This window comes from Drosophila erecta, unplaced genomic scaffold (genome assembly GCF_003286155.1).
Source record: "Drosophila erecta strain 14021-0224.00,06,07 unplaced genomic scaffold, DereRS2 tig00000021-arrow-pilon, whole genome shotgun sequence".
NCBI classification, from domain to species: domain Eukaryota; kingdom Metazoa; phylum Arthropoda; class Insecta; order Diptera; family Drosophilidae; genus Drosophila; species Drosophila erecta.
Window position 1 is genome coordinate 3,622,462 of NW_020825198.1, and position 18,143 is coordinate 3,640,604.

The following is an 18,143-nucleotide window of genomic DNA, read 5'->3' on the forward strand; positions in this document are numbered from 1 at the left end:
TGGAATTCTCAGTTTGCACGGCAATTAGAACTGGAAAATTACTTTATATGCCGTTAAATTCTCCATTTAATAATCACGAAACCGATTCACATGGTTGGCATTTAGTTGCCTGGCCTAAAAGGTTTTCAATTCAAGTTTCCAGTTTTGTGTATTTCGCTTTTGGCACATCCTTTCACCCTTTTTGATCTACTTTGTCAATGCATTTGGCACAAATCCTTTCAAAAATCGCGGCTAAGCTGCCACCAATTTTCATTTCCCTTTCTTTTTTCTTTTTAACTGACCTCAGTTGGTCAACGTGGAGGAAATGCATTTGCTTTGATTAGATTTCGGAATTAGGCTGATGAGATTTTTATGGCTGGCGATATGGAAATGCATATGGCAAATGAAACGTGGGTGCTCTAACATCATCTTTCCCCTCTCGATTGTTTGCTGTTTTTCTGCTGCAGGGGTTGGTGAAAATTTCGCTATTGAATACACTGGAAATGACCTTTTTGGGCGGCATGTATAATAATTTGTATGCATTTCGTTTCAGTGTGTGTGGGTTGTGGGTAGAGTGGGGAGAGCTAAAATGGATAAATGTCAGTTGGGGCTGTGGGTGGTCACCCCATAACTCATGCCTGGGAAATTTCCGCCACCCTTGACAATACCAAATGTCTACTTGCTATTACGAAAATGCCCGTTTGTTTTATTTTGACTTATTGTTGCTGAAACCATTGTTCTAATCCAATTTGCACTCTCTTTTTTCTTACAGGTAAGCATCGCAGCGCAATTTATTCGACTGTTAAAGACTTTTTTGTGAGTGCAAGTAATTTTGTGGTTTGCTAAAAACTAAAATGGTAAGCTTTTGTCTTGTTTCATCTACTAACACTCATCACTTGAGGTTTCACTCATCAAATAGGGTTTTTATTAGTATATGCCTAATGCAGATAGTAGTGATCGTAAAGATACAAACAGCAAAAACTGAAGCGACAAACTTTCCAACAAACATTTTGTAGCCAAAACAATTCGTTCGATATTCGTTTCAAAAAACCCAACTCGAGCTTGGAAAATATCACTCAATTAGAAGAGCGAAAAGCTTTTCGGCGCTCCACTCAAAACAAAGCTGCTGCTTTCGTGGGCAGCGGAAAATCTGCTTCCGCATGGCGTCGGCGTCGGCGGCGGCAGCGGCAGCGCAGCTCTTGCCAAGCGTGGCGGCAGCGCCGTCGACGCTGGCGTACCTTGCCAGGCGGCGCGAAAGAAAGTAAACAGGCGGAATGCGCAAAAAAATCAAGCGAATGCGGAGAAAGAGAGGGTGAGGAAGGGAGAGCGGGAGAGGCAGTGGGAGATGGAGAGCGAGTGGGCTTTTAGGCTTTCGGTTTCAAGTTTGGCTTTTATTTTGCTTTTGTTTCTTTACTTTTTTTATTTCGCCGCTGCTTCCCAGCTTTTCACTCCGTTTCTTTGGCTTTTTCTCCGCCTCTCAGCATTTCTCTGCTCCTCCGCTGCTCTGCTCCTCTGCTCAGCTGCGAAGCTGCGTTTCATCGCGCTGGCGACGCGCGCGTTCACTCGACGTTCGCAGTCCGGCGGCACCGGTTCGGTTGACGGCTCTCCACCAAAAAAGCTAAGCAGCATAAAAACCAAATCGCATAAATATATAGCCAAGCAATCCAATTCCGAAAACTCAAAAATCCCCACTCACCACTACCCATACAAAAAGCCGCCGAAAAGCGACAAAAAAAGAAAAGCTATCAAATAATACGTATACGACGCGTGTCTTCGTCTTCTGCACGGCGCTTTCGAATTCGTGCGAACTTGTGAACTTTCGTTTCCTTCAGCCGTTTGCAACCATTTCGATCCTGTAGGAGCAGCCCATCTTGGATTAAAATGTATTGTGCAGTGCTTGAAATTTGTTGATCTCTATAAGAAATCCGTGATCACAAGATCATCAAGTGAAATTCCCAAAAGGAATATACAAGTCTATGTATGAAACACAGATATAACGAATATATAAAATTTAATAGTTGGAATAAATCAAAGGTGTTTATAAGTTAGTAAAATTAGAACTGCCAGTCAGTACTATATTTTGTATATAATTATGATCTTGCTTGGATTTTTATTCAAAATATAAGTATACACACACTTGCTTAATATTTGTTTATCTTGAACAAAATTAAAAATCTGCAAAGTCTAAAAACACAAATTCCTAATCTTAACTAAAGATCATAAAAATTGCAAAATATATGTAGTACATGGTATCAGTTATCAAAAATGTCAATAAATAGTACGATTTGCTGAGCAGCCCAAACATTCGCTGACAAAAAAGAATTAATTCTGCATCAAAATTTCGCACGAGCGTGAACACACTCAGAAAAAAAAAACGAGCAACGATCAGTGTGAAAAACAACAAAAAAACGCATAGCGAAAACATTTTGCTGGCTGTTTATTTTGCTTTTTCCACTGCCGCCTCAAGGTCAAACTTTTCTCATTCAGAAGCGGCGGGCAGCGAGAACTGAATCCCCTAACAAACGGGCCCAGCCCCACACGCCGATAAAAAAATACAAAAAAAATTAAATAAAACCACACTCAGTACACGGAATAGTTGACAACGAATAATAATAGAAAGAGGCAAACAAAACAAACCAAACAAACAGTAGCAAAATTGCGAATGCAAAAAAAAGGCCACAAAAACAGTGAGCCAAAGCAAATTCTGAGTAGCAAAGTGAGCGCGCTCTCAGTTTTTTTCGATGCTGCTGCTGTGCGGGTGACAAAAGCTCTTATTCGGTTCTAAATTCCAATTTGTTGTTAATTAAGCCAACTGGCAGTGCCGCAGCAGCAACATGTTTGTGCCACACATGGCCAGCTAACTGATACATGCAGCAAATAACATTGAATTGAGTGAAGCCGGGAGTGAAACCAATTGTGATCTCAGCAATGAGAATGGACTATCAAATGCCACCGCCAGCACTGGCGCTGCAACAGCAGCAGCAACATGGCATGCAGCATCAGCAACAGCAGCTGCAGCTGCTGCAGAGTGTGCAGCAGCAACAGCAGCAGCAGCAACAGCAACAGCAGCAGCAGCAGCAACACCAGCAGCAACAGTTGCTCGGCAACATGTCGCAGACGGCAGCCTTGCCACCGCTGAGCAGCTTGCCACTGCAAGTGGTGCACAATCTGCCGCATTTGTTGGCCGGCAACAGCGGCAGCAACACGGGCAACAATGCCAACAACAGCAACACCAGCAACGCGAATCTCAATGTGGCCTGCAACAACAATCTGCTGCGCAGCAGCATGCAACACCAGCAGCAACAGCAGCAACAGCAGCAGCAGCAACTGCTCAACAATCTGAGCAATGGAAACAATGTGGCAAGTGGAACGCTGCCGCCGCCCACGCAACTGCTGCAACATCATCTGCAACACTTGGCGCACGTGAATGTGAATGCAGCAGCTGCTGCGGTCGCTGTGGCGGCCAACAACCTGCAACAGCAACAGCAACAGCTTCAGCAGCAGCAACATGCCAACAACAACAACGGCACGGGCGGCAGTCCTGGCGGCAACAACAACAGCAATAATAGCAACAATAACATACTCAATCACAACAATCTCAATATCATTATCAATAACCATGCCTCCCTCAACAACAACAGCAGCAATAATAATAACAACAACAATAACAACAATAATAACAACAACAATCCAGCCACACCAAATGCCAATCTGGCGGCCAGCAACAATGCCACGCCCACAGTGAACACCGCCTCCGCGGTGGCGCAACAACAGCAGGCGCACGAGAATAGTCTGGTCAGCAGCCTAGTGGGTGTAATCAACAACAGCAACAGCAACAATAATAACAATAACAATAACAATACAAACAGCAATAGCAACAACAACAGCAATGCAGTGGGTGGCGATGACAACAGTCGATGGACCCAATTCCAGGTGCAACAATTGTGGAAGCAGCACGCCAACTACTTGAATGGTATGGATCAGCACTTACTAACTAAGCACCGCAAATGCAACGAAGGCATTGGGAATAAACTAAATAATTTTAAATTAAATAATTCAATTAATAATTACACATTTTAATAGCAATATTATTACCTTACTCACCAAAACCAGCTTCATTTGGGCTGGAAAGATGTGATGAGTAAAAAGATACATAACTATCTACAAACTATAGTTTAGTGTATGTTTGATGAGTAGTTAGGAACTGCTTGCAAACAGCACATATGATCTTAATGGAGTAATATTATTATAGTACTTGGCATCGATTTGAAACATGCTCTCTTGATGGAACAGCCAATTGCCTACAAAAGGCTGATTGCCCTTGACCTTTGTGGGTTCAGTTTGCTTCCCTGTTTCTGCCGTTGCATTTCCCCAAATTGATTGTACGCCTGGCTAATTTTTCGCACCCCAACGGCAGCCAACCCCCAAAACGACCCTGATGTAGTGTGAAAGTCAGCTTAAATCGATTGGCAGGGGGTGGGGATGGGGGTGGGGGGCATGTGCGTCCAATTGGGGAGACTATGGCTTATGACGACTGACAGTTGGGGTTTCCTTCATCCGTTTTCTGGTTTCATTTTGGGGGCTGCTGTACGGATTCAGCGGACATTTCCGCGTGGGGTAGGTTAACTCGACTTTCGAACCTTTCGGAACTCGCTGGCGTTTCACAATCACTTTTGCTTTCGACTTTAGGCCATGCTCTCGGCAAGGGCCAAAATGCGGCAACAACTTGTTGAGCGCGACATTTCCAGACAACTTTCGTTTCTGACTTTGGGTGCTTTCCATATATACATATATTCATATATACTTGTGTTTGTTGTATATATACTTATATTCCAGGCGGTACTGTTTTTTGTTTTTACTACGCTGCATTTAAAAGCCGACTGTTGCGGCCTTTTTGGCTCTCGTCTGTTGGCCTTTTGTTGTTATCACCCAGAGTTGATCTGCCAAAAAAAAATAAACGCGGCAACAAAAGGGTAATTTTACTTTTACTGTTTCCGTTTCTGTTTCTGTTTCTGTTTGACACTGCGCGGCATAATTTATTGGTGTCCAGGGCGGCCAAACAATATCAAATTCATAAGCGGCTCTTTAGCAGCCGAAAAATGCGTTTTTTACATTTTTTTTACATTTTTCGTTGAGCCAACAACGCCGACGCCACTAGCAGCAACAACAACCACAAGCCAGCTGCTCCGCCGGCTTAGCAACATCACCAAAAAATTAACTTTCACTTTTTCGGCAGTTTTTAAATTCACTTCTTTCTTTGCCTTTTGGTAGTTTTTTGATATTTTTTGTGGCCTCTGCTCGCTGTTGGCTCTTCTTGAAATAAAACAGCAAGACAGACAAGCTGAAAGCAACTCAAATATAAGAAAAAATATAAGAAAAATGCTGAAGGGTTCCAGTTCAGCTCTGAAGAGTGGGATACATTTTTATCTTAATCAAAAATATACAATTTCGAAAGTTGCCAAAAACAATGTGTAGTTGAATGGCGGGGGTTTTTTATTTGCTTAATATTCAATCGTTAACCAAATAGTTGGGAGTATGATGTTAGCGTGGGAAAAAACTAAATTAGCTAAACAAATCAAAGGAAATCCGCAAAATTTGTTCAACGAAATCGTTTGCTTTTGGAACTAAGCAAACTACAAACTGTTGAATGCAGCATTATTGTAATAATAACAGTTTGCAGTGCATCTAAGGTGTTTTATTACCTATTTTCCGTCACCTGGCAATATCTTTCTACCTGCTTGCGTTTCTACGGTTCTGGCCAAGACACGAGCGCGAACGCCTCCAGTTTCAATTGCAATTGACTTGGCCCGTTCGGTGCGCCTCAATCTGGCCATTCATGACTTCCTTTCGTTTGGTTTATCTGCGCGGGAAGCGTTGCGGCTTAAATGCGCCCCTGAAACATGCCAAAAGGCGAGAATGGGGTGCAATGGGTGCTGGTGGGGTGCTGTGGGGTTAATGGGGGCCTGGAAACCCCAAGCCAAACGTCGAGGCGTCACACACTCACCCAGATAGGCGGCCTGCCAAAATGCAACGTATTACAGTTATTTCAATCAAAGTGCGCGGGCTACTCGTCTTGGCCAAACGCAAGATTGTTGCCAATTTATTGTGGCTGTGTTTGTGTTTGGCCGACACTCCACGCGGTGTGTGTGTGTGTGTGTGTGTGTTGGGTGTTGCGCAATCGCGAAGCGGTAACGGTAAAACGTGCGAATTACTGCGCCGCTGCCAGGTGAGAAACTTGAATCAGTGAAAGTGGCCGAAAGAGCGGCTTAACGGTGACTTTTGGCTCGTGTACCACGCGGCGTATGAGCAATCTGTTCACACGTCGTCGTGTTAGCCAAAAAGCACGAATAATACGGCTAATACGAAAAATACGAAAAATGCACAAAGACCAGAAGCACTTCGATTGAATTTACTGTCTTTTGATTACGTTTCAGCCCAGCCACGCCTACTTCTGCAGCGCTTGTGTTGTTATTGTTGTTTCCAGGCAGCGTGCTCTGCATATTTGAGGCAATTTTATTTGGGTTTCGATGTCTGTGGTCGTTCGTGTTTCAGCCGCTTTATGGCATGAGTCTATAATTTGATAGAGCCAACACGATACGTATGATTATCGGTTTCGCTTCCTTATTTCTGCTAATTAACTGCTTTGGCTGCTGCTGCTGCTGCTGCTGCCATGGCTTTCTTTCGAACTGAAATTGGGCTAATGGGTTGAGTGGAAAACTGTGTATGTGGCAAATTGTGTCGCTGCCTGCGGATTTTCACTTTCGCCGCCCGAGTCTCGGGCAATTAAACTATTGCAAAATATTCCGCCTCTCGTTTGTCTTTCATAATTTTCTATCAGTTTCGTAATCGCAAAGAAAGCGGCCTGCCGTTAGGGAAATCGCTTAATTGTAGACTGCTAAACTGTTTCGTTGTGTAATATGGGAAAATTGATTTGCACAATTCGAAAGGTATTCAATAGTGGAAAGTCTTTCGCCATTTCGCCGCTGAACGGTTCTTTTGGGTAATCAGCTCAGAGATACACATTTTGGGAGATTCACAATTACCAAATTTAAACGATATAGTTTTTTTAAGACTTTTTGGTGAATAATTCCGTGTAATGATATCAAATCAAATATTTCTGCAACATAGAACTAGTGCTTAAACATTTTAAATTGTTTTTGTTCGAGAAAAAATGTGAAATAGTTCTAATATTTCATTATAGAGTTACGAGTTTTTCACATATTTTCACCGATTTGGTTAGCAACAAATGGTTCGTGCTGGCAACCCGGAAATTCAAAGCCTATCACATTTTCCCACAAATAATTAATTTCACACAAAAAGAGCGGTAGACAGATGTAAAAAACAAATACACCGAAAGCTGTAAAAAGGCATTAAAAAAGGGAATCACAAAAAAACAAGCAATGCAAATGAGCGCAAATACGGAATGAATGCAATGCATACAAAGCCGCAGCAGCAAAAGCAACAAAAAGGCAGCAAAGGCAGCAAAAGCAACAAAAAGGCAGCAAAAACAAGTAAAAAGGCAGCAAAAGCAACTAAAAAGCAGCAGACCAAACACACAGAGACAGCGCAACAATCGAAAGTGTTACACTTTCTGCACTCCACCAGGAACAACAACAACAACAACAATAACAGCACAACTTCCCCCCAACAACAATGGCAACAAACCATAAAAGAAGAGTGCGATGTATGTACGTGTAGTTTATAAATCGATGTAATACAACGAGGCACTCAGGCGCAACAGCAACAAAAGCAACAACAACAACAACAAGAGAGAACAGTAACAACAACAGCGGTAATAACACCATGAAAAACAGCAACAAAAAGCCGTCGCAGTTGCGCCATCATTGCGCATGCGCACCGTATGACCGAAAGTACAGAGAGTGCAAGAGAGATGGCGCGCGAGCGAGCGAGATGGCGAAAGGCAGGTGAAAGGGGCGGACAGTTGTGGTTGTGCTTGCTGTTGTTGTTGCTGGCGGCGGCTCAGAAATAAGCAAAAGTGCACAAAGTTGCATAATTTGGCAAAGCATATTTATAACACTTAATAATGTGCGAACGAAATCGATTTTATTGCTATTTGCATGATAATGCAGGCGATCCAAAACTTTCGCGTGGAATTAATTTGTATAAATATTCCGCATAATCGTCACTGCAGCCTCTTCGATTTAATTCTTCGCCCAGAAGTTGAACCGATTTGCGTTTGCGTATTTTAAACTGGTTTCTTTGCCTTCGCTTTTTTTGGGGATAGTTTATTGGGGAGCTCTCCGGACTCGTTTTTCCAGCACTCTCACTTTCGTTTCGCTTGTCGGGAGAGGGGAAACGAGGGGGAAATTGAGTTTTTGGCCAGTTGAGACGGATGTGTCTGGGAGTCAAAATTTAATTGGTTTAATGCATACTCTGATTAACTACAAAAAGGCGGAAAATAATCACGATAAAACAAAGCGTTATAGGATGAAAAAAATATATTGAAAGATGCAAAAGATAGTGTAACTTTAGAAATTACATTACATCAAAACCATTTCAACTTTCTTGCGAAAACTATAAGCCCAGTATTTTATAATCACTTAATAGCACCGAATCTTGTTCATTAAATTAATGCTGTTAAGTGTCATCAAGCTGCTTACTTCCTTCAACTTGATCATCACTTCCTCGACGACTTGCACTTGATCAAAATCACAGTCACTAAAACCGCCAACCAACTAAAGCCCGAAAAAAACGAAACAAAAAGTGAAAGTTTAGTTCCCAAAAAAAAAAACAAAATTTATACATATCTGAAAAACCCAGCGACCATGGTCCACTAAAAATTGTGGCCAACCATTAACACAACAAAGACCACTGAGGCAACAATTTACAGAAAAATAATATGCCAGTAATAAGCATAATATTATTATTAGGTCCATAAACAACCTTTTTTGACCAGAAAAGAGAACTGGAAGTGTGTGATCGCGTTTCACCAGAGAAACAATAAATTTGTTGTCGTAGGCCCAAAAGCAGAGAACTCTCTCTCTCTTTCTCTGGACATCTATCTATGCCTTTCTAATGAAAGTGAAATACGAACTAAAAAGCCACGAAAATTATGCAAATTATTTTAATTACCCAAAATGAGAAATTTCGTTGGTCGACCCAGCCAAAAATGGTAAAATAAATGAAAATAAAAGGTGCGAGGGCTCCCAGAGATGACACAGAAAAAAATCGCTGACCCACTTAAAATGGCAAGAGAAACTGAAACCGAAACCGAAACTGAAACAGCAACAGAAACCAGAGATTAAGTCGAATTCCTGTTTTGGGTTCGCTTCTAAAAATAAACCGAAAGACAAGATTCCTGCTGTTCAGCACACAAATCAACAATGTTGATGACAGTGAAAGTGAATCGAAACAGATATAAATTCGGATCGAAGACAATGGAATAAAAGTAAAAGTGCCTTTGCGAGGAGTCGTCTTCACATCCTTCTTGTTTTCCATCCTTAATTAAAATTCCAATGAAATCAGCTACTTTTTATCATCGCATTTGCACGCGCCTTTTGTTATTTGTGCCATTACTATTGTGTATTTGCCGTATTTGTTTGTTGCTTCTTTTAATTGTTTGCTTTTGTGAAAGAATCAATATTGTATTTCTTTTCTACTATCTTTCTTTTCCGTTTCTTCTGTTTTACAGGCAGGAAATCTCCATTTTTGGGTTTCATTTGCAAATCAAACGGTAATTTGGTTTTTGTCTTTTTCGTTTGTTTAATTTTTATATTTCTGTAATTTCTGTAGTCTTGTTTCTTTTTTGTGTGTTTTGTTTAATTGCCTTGCGAAAGTTTTTCTACTATTTTTCGAATGAGTATTGTTTTTAATATTTTATTGAGAATTTGTATTGTTTGCTGGGGCATGATTAAAGATTGAGCTCTTTTCCCTTTGTGGCACAAATTAAAAATATATATTACGTTTTGTTTAAGTTTTGCAACATTTTTTAAGCAAGTTTTCATATATGGTTTCACATGTATTGTATTAATTGCTAAAGAAAGCTGGTGAAATTCCCCTTATGTTAATGCCAAATCATTAAGCTTTGGTAATAAATATATTTCTTTAAAGCTTCCCACCAAAATCTGTGAAGCTCTATAAACATAGCTTATAAATTATTTATATCATCAATTATATTTACTTTAATGATTGGACTCTGCCTTATGTTAACAATGATTTAATGATTTGAATTTACCTTATGTTAACCACTTCGCATTTATCCACTTGCTTTTTGTTCACCTATTACCGCCTTACATTACTTTTATTGTTTTCCATTTGTTAAAAGTAATTGTTAGACATAATTCAATTAGGTAAATGCACTTACGAATCAGTCGTACATTCATGTATAAATCTCCCTAAAAAATACTACTGGATACTGCGAAACAACAGTGTCTAATTGAAGAGGAAAAGACGCTGGCCAAAATGCTCATAAATACATTGCGCATGCGCCCCGTGGGCCAATGCATTTGCCTTGATTTGCAAGTCCCCATTTTCACCAAACACCAGATATTACTTCACAGACACTTGAGCATTTCACTTACGCTTTGCTGAGCACATCGAAGAGAAAAGAAAAGATATTACTTCATGGCACAGACCAGAAATGTGTGTGTTTGGCGCCGAAGAAGTCGAGGAAAGAAAGAGGCAGGCCAGGCCGCAAAATGGCATAAAATTTCGCAATAGTCCGTAATGCAAAAAGCGGCAGTAGCCAACAACTGTAAAATACAACAAAACAAAAAAAAAAAAAATCAAATAAAAAGTGGAAAAAATTCAAGAAAAAGCATTGGCAAATGAAAGTGAGAGTGAATAAGAAAGCGGAAACTATTGCGAGCCGAAGAAACCAAAGACGGCAACTGGTTTCTTTTACTGTCTGTGGCCAGAAAACGGGTTTCGTGGAAGAAATCACAGAAAAGAAGCGAGGAGCTGGCAGAGAAAGATCATGCTCAGCTGCGCATGCGCAGCTTCGAAATACAAAAAAACCACTCAACTTGGCAACAATAGGGCTAAGAGCTTTTAGCCATCTTTGAGTGTTTTAAGTTTATTTAACGTTTTTTTTCTTTCTCAGCTGGAAGCGATCAAAATCAGTTTGAAAGCTGTGTAGTAAAAATTTCACTTTCGCTTTTCGTATGCTGTCTGTCCGCTGCTTCCTCTTGCCGTTGTTTGCTTTGTGTCTGTGTGTGTGTTGTGTGTGTGAGTGATTTGTTTGTTTGTTGGTTTTGTGTCTTTGCTTCGTTTTGTGTGGCTGTAACCCGTTTTTATGGCCAAAAGCTGCATGCGGAAATTCGCGGAAATTGTTTCAGCTATATGTGTGATTCCCATGCGATTACTGAAGAACTCGAATGGTTTATATAATAAAGAAAGAAATATACAGTACTTGACCCACTTCCCGGTATGGGCATAAGATTTTAAGCCCTTAGCATGCCACACTTGTCGACCGCTATCTAATCAGTTATGGCCCTGTCTAATTGTCCATCATTCCGTTGCAGGCAAATCCACATCGAATAGCAAAGAAATCATCTGCCCAGATGACAAATACAAGGAGGAGGGCGACATCTGGAATGTTGAGGCGCAAACAGCGTTTCTCGGCCCAAATCTGTGGGACAAGACCCTGCCCTATGATGCCGACCTCAAGGTAACACAAGTTAGTATCATACCTATCATCGCTGCGTAGTGGCTGCGTCTTTTTATACAATGTTCCAAGGGTCAAAATAACACACAAAGCTCAAAATTTGACACGAAAGGCTGATTTCACTAGCTTATTAGAAAGCATATTAAATGATATGTAAATTGCTGATATAGATGTATCCCATTTCTGAGTCGTTAAAATAATGCAGTTAGTGGAAACAGCCTAAGCACACACTAAACCACAAGTACAGTCATGACAAAACACACGGTGAAACAGTTAACTTGAATGTTATCGATTGCTTACTTAGTGCGAGAATTGCATTCTCATCATCAGAGCTCAGAGATCGTGTGACTAACCTCAAGGGAATATCTGCTCCTCACAGTGGTGTCCAGTTGCTCATTCGCCTATTTCCCATTCAAACTTTTAGTATGCCGACCTAGACGAGTTCCTGTCGGAGAACAACATACCTGATGGCCTGCCCGGCACGCATCTGGGTCACTCCAGTGGTCTGGGCCACCGGTCCGATTCCCTGGGCCATGCAGCGGGTCTGTCCCTTGGTCTTGGCCACATAACCACAAAGCGGGAGCGGTCGCCCTCGCCATCCGACTGCATCAGTCCGGATACCCTGAATCCGCCATCGCCGGCCGAGTCAAGTGAGTACAGCGAGCTATCGCGCTATCGATACATCGATAAAAAGTCAATTGAGATCGTAAAATAAGCCATTATCACATGTAATATCTATTGAGATTGTCAGACAGATTGTCACTTTTGAGCTGTCGAGTACAATCGATTAATGAAATCGAGATCGAAATAATCGTTAAATTTAGGATTCAAAGTTGAAAAGTTGTTTTAAAGCTGAAATTCTTGTAATTATAGATACAACTATACTGTAATACGGAAGTTGCATTAATCACAACCATTTTGATGTAGTGTATCACATTTTGTTATCAAATCATTATCAGGTGCTTTATCAATTCAGTAATGCAGTTTTTATGAACGCAAGTATACGATCTTAGGACTTTATTAACTAAGCTTTATTGACTTTTGTAAATTGAATTATTTCAACACAAATGGAATGGACATTGCTTCTAACTTAAATTATAACTGAAATTATATAAATTAATTTAAGTTACCACACAAATGTCTTATCAAATGCTAAATGTTAAAGAGACACATACCGAAGGCCCGCAAGGTTTTCACTCAATGATTCCCATTCCAATTTGTGCAAAATCCTTAAATTTCAATTCAATTCGAATTCAATATAATTCTCAACGAGTTACCAATCAATTTGTTGGACTTCCCCATACAGAGGTTTTTGATTTTACGATGTCAATGTAGCACGAAACAGTCTGTGAGCCATTGTTAACATTTAGTATTTGATATTCCAGCATTTTCGTTCGCCTCCTCGGGCCGTGACTTTGATCCGCGAACCAGAGCCTTCTCCGACGAGGAGCTCAAGCCGCAGCCGATGATCAAAAAGTCACGCAAGCAATTCGTTCCAGATGAGCTCAAGGACGACAAGTACTGGGCACGTCGCCGGAAGAACAACATTGCCGCCAAGCGATCCCGCGATGCCCGGCGCCAAAAGGAGAACCAGATCGCGATGCGGGCACGCTACTTGGAGAAGGAAGTGAGTCCCCAGCTCAATGAACACCCACCCACCCACTATAATATCGAAAACTAACCTATTTACTAATTTAATTCGACAGAATGCAACATTACATCAGGAGGTGGAGCAGTTGAAACAGGAGAACATGGACTTGCGTGCACGTCTATCGAAATTCCAAGATGTGTAATGATAAATACAATTTTGTGACTTGGCCTGAGGACAACACAACAATTAAATAATAATAACTATTGATAAAATAACAATAATCATAACTATGATAAAACTACTAATAATGTTTAGTACGGCAGACATGAAACCTACACTATAAAGTACATATTGTATCTAAATATGTATATGCAAAAATATAATTAGTAAGCAGACACACACCCACACCCACACATACACAAGAAAACCCCTCACGGCGTCGTGCTCCGCTTTAATATTTATTTTATGCTAAAAAACTAAAAGCAGATTAACTAAACACAAAGGAGGAGAAAACGACATTTTTTAGAGTAGCCAAAAAAGAAAGTCTCACGAGAGCAGAGCGTTGAAAAGCTCTGCAGCCGAAGCTTTTTGCCTTTAAAGTAGCATACTTCCGAGCGCAATGGGAATCCTAAAAACACAGACGTAGAATTGTTATCTTTTAAATTGTTTAATAGTTGTCTAGCCTAGTTTTACGCAAACAAGAAAACTTCTCTTCTTCGCTATTTTCTATTTCTACTATTGTTTACCCCCTTCTACTTTAGTTTTTATTATTTCTTGTAATTAGTTGTTCGATTAAGTTTTGCTTAAGCTAATAGTGAACGGAAATCCACAAGCACACAACAAATCATATTGTAAATAATTTCGTTGCCTTTTTTTCAAATTAACTCGTGAGAGGAATAACCATAAAAAGCTAAAGAAAATATGTATAAAAAATTGCAAAATGAAAACCCACAAAAAAAAGAGAAAATTAAAGGAACGCTAAGAGAAAACCATTTAGAGATGAGCAAAGAACTTCCCTCCTCAGTTGCCGGGCACTTGGCAGCTGGTTAGTTTAAGTGAGCTATGATTTTTATAAAAACCTAATGAAAAAACATGAGAAAACCCCAAAAAAAAAAACAAAAATTAAAAACATACGGACAGAGACAGACGGTGGACAGACTAAAATGAAAAACTAGAAGTGAAATAGTTTTTGTTGTTGATTTCTTGATACTAAAATAACCAACCCAAAACTAACCCAGACATAGTCAGCTGGTTAAAGCGAGAGAACTAGTTTTCTCACTTCCTACTAAGAACTACATGCACACAGACCATCTGCAAAAAACCCTTCATACCATGCTATCGCTACAAATTTTCACATTTTTCCTTTTAGTTGTAAACATTTTATTCGTTTAACTTTTATTACAAGAAAAACTATTTCTTTTGGTGTGATTTGCAAGATCTTAAACAAACAATTTTAAAACAAAACATTTTTACATAATACCATACAATTATGTTACTTTAAACAACAACTATTTTCGTTAGCTAAGTTTATTAATTATTATTATTTGTTATACATTTGAGTTACATTTACCTGCATACAATTATCTAGAAATTTAAGAAAATATATGAAACCGGAAAAAAACTTACCGACCGAGAGCAAATTTATATTTTATATTCAGCAAACAATATGGAAGCTATAACAAAAGCGTAGTGAGATAATAAGTCCATTAAGCACTCCTTCTTAACAAATTTCAATAAGTTTTATTTATTCTATGGAAAAATGTGCAAACCAACACAAAAACAAAAAAACGAAAGAAGAACCACAAAAGTAAAGATCGATAAAGGAGAATGAGCGTAACGAAAAAGTGAGAAAGCAAAAAACAATTTGTGTGTAATAATAAAAGTCTAAGCGTTGCTTTTAACTATTGAAAACTCGTTTATTTTCTATCTATCCACCCAAAAAACCCCCACAGATGCCCCATCCCCTCGCCACACAGCTCATTGTTAGTAAATATCTAATGAACACCATACATGGATCTCAAGACAGTTAAAGAAATAAACCTAAAGCCGTAACCGTAACCGAAATCGAAACTAACCCTAACGATAGACGCAATAACTACAAAGATTATATAGTAATCAGTAATATAGCAATATAGATATTTAGCCAAACCCTGTTTTTTTTTGTTTATTAAAACGAACCCCAAAAAAAATCGTAAATCTAACCCTGAAGCCTTTTGCACTGCTATGAGACCACCTAGAGAAAACAACCACAAAATAACGTTAAAGATGAAAAAAGAATCCCACAATTAACCTAACATAAAAAACAATATGAAAAAAGTTGGGTGTCATTTTGCAAAATGAACATTTTTGAGCTTCGGTTGTTGAATGAATTCACACAAGTATATACGATAAACTTAACACTTATGGATAACTCAAATAGCGGACTATACGACTAAGCAGATTCAAGCAATTGCTACATATTTGTACAACAAAAGCAGAAGTAAAACAAAAACCATGTTATATTTATATAAAAATATTTATACCTAAGTAATATAAATTGCGCGTAGAGGTGAAAACAAACTAAGGCGATATTTTGCTTATTTCATTTGCCTGGCCATCGATTAAATGAGCAGTAGACCTCCCCCTCACCTTACACAACTTTAGTTAAGCGTAGTTTTGTATATTTTTAAACAACTATTGTTTTCCGTAGTTTGTAGCTGAATTTTTGTAGACAATTTTTTGGTTTATGTAGAGAATTGTTGAATAAAAAACCGAATAAAAACTCTTCACTGAACTAAGGTATTTGAGAAATAGTTTGGCTGACATACAAACATACTCACACATCCACACTCACGCATCCAAAAAGGGGAGAATGCAAATTCTATAGCCTACTTTCGGGCGCGGATTTTGCCAGGCCAAAAGAAAGCAAACTTTTCAAGGGCAAAAAGTATTTGTTTGAAGTTTTAGGCAGCAAGTTTGTGTAGACGTTTTCATTTAAAGATTTAATCTTTAGTTTAAATAACAAGAAAACCCAGATTTTCGAATAAGAATGTTCCGTAACAAAATGTAGACTTTGTAGCAACAACAAAAGACGATAAAACTGAAAAGTATGAAACGTTTAAAAATAACAATTGAAAACTAACGAAATTATGTTAAATATACAATAAGCATTAATATATACATATATTTATTATATACAACAAGAATTAGTTAAATGAATTACGCATGCTGCAAGGAAAAACAAACAAGCGAATAACTTTTGTAGATAAATTCGTAGTTGATGATTTTTATATCTATCTTATACAGATATTAGTTGTATGCATATAGTACACTCAACTACATAGCAAACGGGCAAGGGAAGGCGATCGTTAGGCAGGGTTAAAAATAGTAACTAAAGACACAAATTGTTGCAGTGCAAAGCAGAAAACAAACAAAAACGAGAAATTAGCAAAGCGATAACTTAAGTATGTAAGTAACGGGCAAGAGCTGAGTGTTTTTAGTGAGTAAGAGTTAAAAAAAAAGGGAGCGTAGCGGAAACGGAAGTGGCGGCGCGAATCGAATGGCAATGCGAAACATATTAAATGCTAATATATACATAATATTATACACATATACATTAACTTATATACATATATATACATAAAAATATATTCTTACATATTATTAAAGACGAAATGTTGTTGAATTTTAAAATCAATAAAAAGCCCCCTAAAAATCCACAAATAAAAATATTTAAATGTAGTAAGATAAAAAAAAATGAAACAGAAAAAACAAAAATTGTTAGTTGTTGCAAAAAATCAAGCTAAATTAATTAAATAAAACAAAACTAAAAAAAGACCTTAAAGCGTTTTAGAGCCTTTACTTATATTTTGAGAATTTTGCAAAATGAAACGAAATGCAAATAATTTTATATGTGAAAAGCAAAGAAACTGATGGTAAATTCATAAATAACACAAGGCTACCATAGCTTAAGTTGAGGCTTAAACGAAAGCTAGATCAAAGCTTAACTTAAAGCCTAAGAGAGGGCAAGAAAACTTCATTTGGTACTCAAAATAAAAAATAAAACAAAAAACACTTAGTAAGAGATCAGCTTAAGGCATTAGAGCAATGCTAAAAGAAATCCACAAGAAACTCAGCCTAATTGTTGTTGGCAGCATGCAAAACACAAAATGAATACGAATGAAAACCAAATTTAAGCTAAAACTTACAGATGAAAGCCTAAGCAAGGACACTAACATGTACCTAGATATATATACAAAACCAAAATAAATCTAAAAAACCAAAGGAGAAAACCTTAAGAAATTCCAACAGAAGTGCTCGGGATGCTGCAGATATCAGCTATAATTTATTATCTAACGAAGTCATTTGTTAATTTTTTTACACTCAACTTAATTCATATTAAGTTTCACAGAATTCTGTATAAGTTTTTGTAGATTTTGTTAACTGAACGAGAAAGTTATGTTTCTGTTATGAACTTTGATTTCGTAATAGAAATTGAAATTAATTAGTAGGAACTTCAAGAGATAAGAAGTGAGATTTAGACCAGGCGAATAATTATGTTTTACGAAAACTGCAAGAGAGAACAAACAATAAAGGTTTAGATACAAATTTTGAAACGATAAATGCAAAAAAAAAATCACAAAAATTGTTTTATTTTTCGGTGGATATGGTGGTATACTATTGGGCGAGTTTTCTTCTCTCAACGAATAGCCAACTTTGGGGCAGCAAAGTAAGACAGACTGGTTGGCCTTCAAAGCAGCTGGAATACACATTTTTGAGGAAGTGGAGGTCAAGTTGATTGCATAATTGGTGAGTGGAAAGAGGATCTGAACATGGTAACTGGATATGAGATGAGCTGTTAAACTGTTGGCTGCAGTTGACATGTCGCCCGAATAAAGCGGCCGGAAATCCAAAAACCTACAAAACTTTCAAACTTCAAGGTCGGATAAAATACGAACCAAAAATATA

At 38.6% G+C, this 18,143-nt stretch overlaps 1 protein-coding gene across 19 annotated transcripts in view; it reads left to right on the forward strand.

Moving 5' to 3' along the window:
* Nucleotides 1–15,960, forward strand: part of LOC6543944 (hepatic leukemia factor) — a 54,178-nt gene extending 38,218 nt beyond the window's left edge. For 5 of the 19 annotated variants that reach the window (XM_026976561.1, XM_026976559.1, XM_026976560.1 and 2 more), the window contains 5 exons: nt 9,632–9,673; nt 11,463–11,617; nt 12,030–12,255; nt 12,991–13,232; nt 13,312–15,107. In XM_026976561.1, coding sequence (XP_026832362.1) covers nt 9,632–9,673; nt 11,463–11,617; nt 12,030–12,255; nt 12,991–13,232; nt 13,312–13,398 — 752 coding nt within the window. In that variant the 3' untranslated portion in view covers nt 13,399–15,107. Of the gene's footprint in view, nt 1–1,503; nt 2,024–2,392; nt 3,953–9,631; nt 9,674–11,462; nt 11,618–12,029; nt 12,256–12,990; nt 13,233–13,311 lie in introns of those variants that run through there. The other 14 variants (XM_026976562.1, XM_026976549.1, XM_026976550.1 and 11 more) reach the window with 13 other exon arrangements.
* Nucleotides 15,961–18,143: the final 2,183 nt, after the last annotated feature.